The following is an 8,431-nucleotide window of genomic DNA, read 5'->3' as shown; positions in this document are numbered from 1 at the left end:
GACAAAACCCGGACGAATCTCTGTCACGAATGAAACAATTGGAGAGGTTCAAAAACTCAATCTTTCTTTTTCCCGCGCGCGGTCGAAATTCCGGACGTACCGTTCCCGCTATTCGTATTCATATTTTCGGACGCGAGATCGCGGAAAGCGATAGGCCGTTCGCGGCAGGATGTGACGTCATCGCGGCGCGAAAAGCGACCATTTTCGAACTCGAAAGACGTTCGAGAGCGCGTACGCGCGCGGAGTGTCGCCAGAGGCCAGGTCAGTTGAGATTGGCCGATCGTCGAGGGTGAAAGGTCGCGCATACCGCGCGGAAGCGCGATTTCGGCTCCAAGTGTCACGAGGATATCCGTGTGGCGGATGGCCGGCGCGGCGGCGACGTGGCGCGGCGACGTAACGTTGCGCTTCGTCCGTATTGCTGCGCGAAGCGGCACACGTGACCTGCGCGGCTATTCTTAGCCGCAGGAGGCAGCAGGAGGCGACGTCGAGCGTACGCTCTGCCTCGGCCATTCGTCGTCCGGCGCGCGTCAGAGACACTTGGAGTCTCTCCTCTCTCTCTCTCTCCTTTACGTTACCCGTGTCTCACCCAACACACACACACGCGCACTCAGTCAACCCATCACGATGTCTGGACTCGCGGATCCCGTGGCTTTCGCCAAGGATTTCATAGCCGGCGGTGTGGCCGCGGCGATCTCGAAGACCACCGTCGCGCCTATCGAGCGTGTAAAATTGTTGCTGCAGGTACAGCACATCTCCAAGCAAATCGCCGAGGATAAGCGTTACAAAGGTAAGTGTGTGTGTGAGTTCGGGTTTTCCTTTCCTCTATCTACTTGTCGCGCTCTTTCCGGATCTCTCGCGGGAAGTCCGTGCGGGAAAGTGCCGGCCGCGTCACGCGCTCTGCCGTTTTCCCGGTTGATCACGGCGAAGATGGGGACCGTTCGATGATTCGTTCGATGGGAAGAGGGCGAAGGCACGGTTACCGTCGACCGCGCGGCGAAAAGCTGCGCGTGCACACGCGGAACATGTGACAGTAGCCAAAAGTAGCTTCGAACGTGCCCATTGTTCCTCGGGGTGCGCGAACGCGGCGGTCGAGCCGCCTTGGCGCGTGCCGCGCGAGCGGAGAGAGATAAGAGGAAGAAAAAGCCATGGCCGTTATGTAATGCATGTCGTCGTCGTCGCCGCGCACCCGCGTGTGGAACGCGAGCGACGCGAAACGCGAGCGCGCGCACACGCGAGTACGACCGACGAATTTCGCATTGCTTTTATGTAACGAAGGTCGGCCCGCCGTTTCGGCCGGACTTACATAACTCTGGCCGCCGCGATCTCGCACGCGGCGGAAAGCTCGCTTGATGCCCCACGGGATCGATATTTCGTACGAAACAGCCGCAGCCGTTCCCCGAGCCAGATGGCAGCGCGTCGGCTTCCTCTCTCTCCGCTCTCTGAGACCCCGATCGATGACGGTGCGGTCCAACATGGCCGCCCTTTCGTCCGACCACGAGACCGAATTCCGCTGCCTTCTACTTCCACGCGTCACGAATTCCCCCGCCGTCCATTCACTATCTCCTCTCTTTCTGATTCATCCACGTTGAGACGCGCGAAGACGCGCGTTGTCGGGTCGAATTCCCGTTCCTTCGACGCCCCGAAAAAGTGTTATTGGCCGGGAATTTAATTTGGGAATTAAACGCATGCATTCGATGGTCGGCAACGGTCGGTCTTGCTTGGTGCCGATCGTCGAGTCACGTTGCTGACGACGGAATGATAACGGAAGATAGCTCGCAGCTTATCGTAATCTTTCAATTGTTACACGATACTTGCCGTGTCAAATTACAAAGATAAAATTAAGACAAGTTTACTAGAGAAGTCGATATGTTTAGATGATAATGTAAAATTGGAGACAATTTTACACTTTGAATGTTCAAAATGCTACTTGATCGTTCGAGAACGTTCTATTTCATTTCAGAACGTTCTTGACGTCTATCGTCGCCTTAGTTTGTTTTAATGTACATTTTTGAAATTTTATAAGTTTGTTCGCATTGTCCGAAATCCCCCAAAATTTTGCACTTAAAATGGGATAAATATTTATGTATTCAGGTATTGAAAAAAGAAATAACGAAGATGCTGAATGCGAAAAGTGCAAGCAACGCGAACAGATCTAAAGTAAAATAGATATATGTTCGATATTTAGCGAAAGAGCAAGAAAGTTTTAGTTTTAGTGCAATTGAGTGCAAGAATAAAAAACAGACGTCTTGTTCTTGGTTTTTTTATCGTTAACAAAAATTTAATCTTTTACGGCAACTGGAGTCTTGAAAGGCAGTGTCAATATTCGGATTGTGAATTTTGGTAGATAAAATTTAAATTTGTAAAAAGTAAAATACAATCTGATTTCTATGATAATAAAAAAAATTCGTTAAGCTTTGATAAGTACATCAGAATTTTGTATTATCCGAAATTATAAAAAATTTGCTTTGTTTCTCGAATTCCCATTACTGACGGAAAAGTTAAAATTTATGTTACTGAAAAGTTAACCGGAAATAATCTTAAAAGTATGACATTTTTAGTGTTTATTATAAGGCAAAATATGTAAAAGTATATATAGTTTTTGCAGTTAAACATTATCTCTTTCTAATTTATTTATTACGTCTGTAATTAATCATGCATATTTTGTTTTGTATATAATTAAATTAAAAATAAACTCACGAAAGTTTATATCCGATTAAATATTTCTTAAAGATAAAAACTGGAACACATCACGAATTATGTAAAGAAACGATGCTACCTATTAACATTTTAGAATGTTATGTATAAAACATTCTCTGAATTTAAATTGTATAGCATTTTGAATATTTAAAGTAGAAAATAATGTAATTTATTAAAATAAGTGATTTCATATAAGATTATTCAAATGACTAAGTATTATAAGAGCGTTGTATACGTGTTTCCGTACGATTTATATACATTGTATATTACTTTTCAGGAATGATCGATTGTTTCGTTCGTATCCCACGTGAACAAGGATTCCTCAGTTACTGGCGTGGTAATTTCGCCAATGTCATTAGATATTTCCCAACACAAGCCTTGAACTTTGCCTTCAAGGATAAATATAAGCAAGTTTTCCTTGGTGGCGTTGATAAGAACACTCAATTTTTCCGTTATTTCCTTGGAAATCTCGCATCTGGTGGTGCTGCTGGAGCAACTTCCCTGTGCTTTGTCTACCCACTCGACTTTGCCAGAACCAGGTAAATTATTTGGAGCATTTTAGTTTATTCACGTGTTAATATAATATAGAAGTTATTTGATTTATCTATACAATAGAAATAAAAATTGTTATCCATGTATTAATAATACAAATTATCGTACAATTAACGAGCAATTAACAATTTTAATTAAATTTAATTTCTGGAGACACGTGTCTCGGCGCTAAGTCATAATATTTAACCTTTATAAACTTTTAATTTAAATCTTTTGTCATAATGAGGAGTAACACATGTTAATTTTGTATTTACTATCATATTGCTATGTATTTTTCGTAGAAATAAGTAATCTTATTCAAATATAATATCCAAAATGTAAAATTATGCTAATTTGTGTTCTTTCTTTATTCCATTAGGTTGGCTGCCGATGTAGGCAAAGCTGGCGGTGGGCGTGAGTTCACAGGTTTAGGTAATTGTTTGGCGAAGATCTTCAAAACGGACGGTCTCGTCGGTCTTTACCGTGGATTCGGCGTATCGGTGCAGGGTATCATCATTTATCGTGCATCTTATTTTGGTTTCTATGACACTGCCCGTGGTATGCTGCCAGACCCCAAAAAGACTCCATTCCTCGTTTCATGGGGTATCGCCCAGGTAAGAAGACGAGTTCATTAAATTTCTAATCCCAAGAACAACAAATCGCGATAACGTCAAAATAATATTAATGGACTTTAATGCCGTTGTACACAAATTAACGTAGAGATGTATATTATATTTAATAAACATATAGAAATGAGTTAAATCGTGAAATCTTCAATACATTTTATTGTGTTATTTGATATAATATACAGTGAATATTTTATCAATTGAAATATCTCACTTTAACATTTAGATTAGAACAGTGTATAACGGTTTTAATGTGCACCGAGTGTGCACTAGCTCTGCCAGTAAAAAACGCTATAAGATGAATCGAAAATGATAGAAAAATGACTTAACGATTATTTTATAGTCATTTTGACATCACTTTGCTGTTATAATGACTTGTTGTTCTGCTTGGGATAAGTTGATATAATTTAATTGAACTGCATTTCATTGACTCATCTGAATCTGTTTTGCAGGTCGTAACCACTGTTGCGGGTATTGTGTCTTATCCCTTCGATACAGTACGTAGGCGTATGATGATGCAGTCCGGCCGTGCCAAGACTGACATTCTTTACAAAAACACTCTTCACTGCTGGTCCACCATTTACAAGTCGGAAGGTGGTAGTGCCTTCTTCAAGGGTGCATTCTCTAATGTTCTCCGTGGTACAGGTGGTGCGCTCGTACTCGTACTATACGATGAAATCAAGAACCTTCTTTAAAGCGCTAATACGATCCTCGTCTCATTAATTTCATCATCGACATCATCATTAATTATTCACACATCATCCGATTTGATAGCGATTCCCATAGACCGACGGACAGAAGAGACGTTGTCGGCTATATTAATAAATAATTCAGGCTGAGAGGACGGTCGACGTAGCAGCTCGTAAAGTAAAGTGCATGAAACTCGGCAAAAATAAATATAAAAAAAAGGAATAGAGAAGAGAATCTGCTTAACTTATTGCCGGATTCAGTATTTTTCCGCAACGATTGACATTACGTATTTTCGTATTCCATTGTAAAAACGTTGACGAGACAAGCACAATCGCGGAAATAACGCGAACACCTGTTACTTGGATAACGTTCCATACACGCCATACTGAGCAAGTAGACCGGTCGGAATATCATAAAGTATTTGAAAGTAATAAATTGCCTAGAGTATCAAGTCAGCGCACGTATAAACCATCGAGAGAGGAGGACGCGCGACGAAATGTCATCACGGCGATGGCGGGGCGCGTAGCCTGGGCCGCCCCCCGCCCTTATTCTCGGCCCGTTGTAGATAATTAATTCATAATTAATTCGTAATTAATTAAACTTATCATTTTAATGGTAATCAGCCAGTCCGTTAATTTTTGATGGACGATAATTTAATTTCGCACTCCAGACGACCATGTAAGAAGAAAAGCATTATTCAGAATGTATGCATCTAATCTGTTCATGTTAGGATGCATGCAGGGAAAGCAGCAAATCAATAAAAACGATATAAAATTTCATATATTCCGAAATTATTTTTATTCCCTGAAAAAACACTTTTTGAAACTAATTTTAGTGTAATGAAAATAATTTTATTAAATAAAATTGTTTAAAAAATTTAATTATAAAATTCTAATATACAGATTGACAAAGACTTAACAATTAAAAATTACATTAAAAATGTTTTTCATATTTAATATCATTTAGTTAATTTTCAATTCATATTTATAGTCATACTGAGATGTTTTTTTGTTAAAAATAAATCTGTAAAAGGCTCGTAAGCAAATTCGGTATATTCTTTATCTTGATTTTAATTAAGTATAACATATATTAATAATAAATAATATACTAACACGTCCATTTATTATGTTGTCCCAAAACATTCATTACTTAATCGAGAGAAGGGTACATTTGTTGATATTTGTTTGCTGATAATTATGAATATTTTAAGATAAAGAAAATATATTACATTTTTTTTACGAAAAACTTTTTGGAATGTTTTATGTAACCAAGTGTACCCTTGACATAATAGATATAAGTCATATGTATATAAATTCGAAAGATACAAATAGACTATATATTCTTAATAGCGTTTCTTACAATGACTTACATAAGAAATACATAAATTGTATTTTTGTACAAAAACTTGACAGCTGACGTTCGTAAACGGAAATGACAGAAAAGTATATGAAACATGAACATTCGACTGGTTTATATACAGGTTCCAAGCAGAGATGTGAATGTTTCTAATACATTATGTATTATAGTATATAGCTGTATCATACAGTTGTCCGATTAGAATCACCAGCTATTATGTCCAAAACTCGACTGATGCCAGGCATATTCAGTAGAGTTCCCAATATAGGTACTCTTCGTAGAAAGTTTATTGCTACTGGTAGAAAACCACTGAAACAAACATATGTAATGAATTATTAGGTCAAGTATGCAATGTTCGTTTTTCATATTATTATTAATACCAAACGTTTACAAATTTTTAAAAAATTTGACATTTAAAGTTATACCATTTGATAAAGCTAAATTTCAGCTTTAAGAATCTGTTTTTTCAATCGCGTTACAAAAATTTTTAACGGAGTTAAGAGTAATTAAAATAAAAAATGCGTCTTTTATTTAATCCACGATACTAGGGAACAAAAAATCTTAAAAATTATTTTATAATAATTTTAAAAGATTTTGTAGGGAAAGTTTTGAGCTTTATGTTACACAAAGTAACAATTTCATTTTATTCTACTCATAGTTTTCTACATATAAAAACTATTAAACTCACTGAAGCTCAAAAAACATAGTGGTCTTTTGAAAATAGATATATTTTATGTTAAACTGTTTTAAGCTTTAAAACTCTTTTTAATTTAAATTTTGTTCATTTTTAATGAAGTTACGGCTACTATTAATTAATATAGTAATACGAAAATCGGACATTTCTTCACAAAACATATGGATTTATTAATCATCAATGGACGTCAGTTATTTGAAATTTCGTAATAAATTTGTTTCGTAGAGACAATGCACTCACTATATCTTCTCACATTTGAATAAGTACATTCTTTTTAACTATACTTCTTACATAATCATTCATCTTCCCTTTTTCACCTTTATGTCAAAAAAAAGTGAAAAGATGAAAAGATGTGGGAAGTTTCGCTAAAAAGGACAGACTAATATTTCTTTTATATCCATTTCTGTCGATATAGATTATAGACTAATTTTAATCTTGATTCAATTTACTCTTCACTTTTTTCTAAGAATTAGAAAAATGATTTTTCTTAGAATTAGAAAAAGATGAACAATTAAAATAAATACGTACCTAAAGAGTAATACAAAGCCATACGTTTCTAAGATCATTCCTACAAGGGGCCAACCCATAAGTACTACAAAAACACCTCCTAGAAAAGACGCACTGGCTTTTATCTTGTGTCTTTGAAAGAAAAAGTTTAACGTTCTCCATGGTCCAATGACACATGCGAGGCCCGATATAAATAAGAGCTGCAAAGAATAATCCAGAAGGTCAATCCGGTGTAAGACATAACATAAATAAATAATCTGGTATAAGACTTAATGTAAGTAAATAATAAAAACACGTGCAGTGATCTTACATTTCCAATAGCAAGTAAACCTTTGTCGAAGAGCAACAGTACGCCGAGGAACAGGAAGGAAATCCCAAATCCCGCCAGTCCCACTCCGATTTCTGGAACACATCCCTTATAGTACAATCGATAGAATATCTCAGATCTCGCCGGCTTATAATACAAAGAATCTCTTTCAATATTGATAAAAGGAATTCTTGCACTCACTTTGCGTGTCCGTGATTTCGAACATTATTTACAATTGCTTTTGTTAGAAAATTGCTCGATACACCTGCCGATTTGATTTGTTCGAGCGTGAACGGGAACTTAACCTATATCCACGTCATTGCTTATGATGCAGCATGAGTCCACTTATACATGGAGCTTCGTCAGCTCTTTCGCGAACGCCCTTTGCACGGGACTAGAGTCATCAAATGGATGTTTCAATTCATATTTATGTATTGTCTTCTAAATTATGTACAATTGTTTGGAAAAGATTTATGAGACCACAGGAAATTGGCACTTGTTAGCACTCAAGCTTCGAAAGGCGTGAGCACTTGAGCAGGCGTGGCGTGGCGTCAAATCTGAATCGAACATCCCGATTACTTCCGATCAGCCCCGACTATTTTTATCAGTATAATAATAATTAATAATTATATACACACGTGGTGTGTGTAAAATGCACGCTTTTGCATCTGTTAACTATATTTAACAATAAATTTAAATATTTAAAATTTAACGGACAAATATGAGAGTAATTCGGCAGATTAATTTGCGTAAGTAATTATATATTTATTCAATCTTTGTGATATCTTACATTTTCGGTTAATTTTTAAACATGTATTCTCCATTTCGCTGAAGATAGTTTGAAAGAGAACCAAAATGTTCGAACACATGCAGTGTAAGATCACGAAGATTGAAATATAATTTAATAATTATTGTATTATTACGCAAATCAATCTGCGGAACTCTCTCACTTGTCCTTTATATTTAAATATTTATGTTTATCGTTTTTTTTTTCTTGGGAGTTCATTGTTTATTATTATTAAC

At 37.3% G+C, this 8,431-nt stretch overlaps 2 protein-coding genes across 2 annotated transcripts; one reads left to right on the top strand and one right to left on the bottom strand.

The window, feature by feature from the left end:
- Nucleotides 1-497: 497 nt before the first annotated feature.
- On the top strand, nt 498-5,325 carry Ant (ADP/ATP translocase). The gene is made up of 4 exons (XM_018537133.1): nt 498-787; nt 2,975-3,236; nt 3,608-3,842; nt 4,307-5,325. The coding sequence occupies exons 1-4, from the start codon at nt 625-627 to the stop codon at nt 4,547-4,549; spliced, it is 903 nt and encodes a 300-aa protein (XP_018392635.1). The 5' UTR covers nt 498-624; the 3' UTR covers nt 4,550-5,325.
- A 757-nt stretch (nt 5,326-6,082) lies between these two features.
- LOC108771724 (vesicle transport protein GOT1B) lies at nt 6,083-7,897 on the bottom strand. The gene is made up of 4 exons (XM_018537085.1): nt 7,610-7,897; nt 7,412-7,503; nt 7,123-7,301; nt 6,083-6,209 (listed from the first exon to the last, which is right to left on the bottom strand). The coding sequence occupies exons 1-4, from the start codon at nt 7,632-7,634 to the stop codon at nt 6,083-6,085; spliced, it is 423 nt and encodes a 140-aa protein (XP_018392587.1). The 5' UTR covers nt 7,635-7,897.
- Between the last annotated feature and the right edge of the window lie 534 nt (nt 7,898-8,431).

This window comes from Cyphomyrmex costatus, unplaced genomic scaffold (assembly GCF_001594065.2).
Source record: "Cyphomyrmex costatus isolate MS0001 unplaced genomic scaffold, Ccosl1.0 scaffold164, whole genome shotgun sequence".
NCBI lineage: Eukaryota > Metazoa > Arthropoda > Insecta > Hymenoptera > Formicidae > Cyphomyrmex > Cyphomyrmex costatus.
This window is presented reverse-complemented; position numbering and strand designations above follow the sequence as displayed.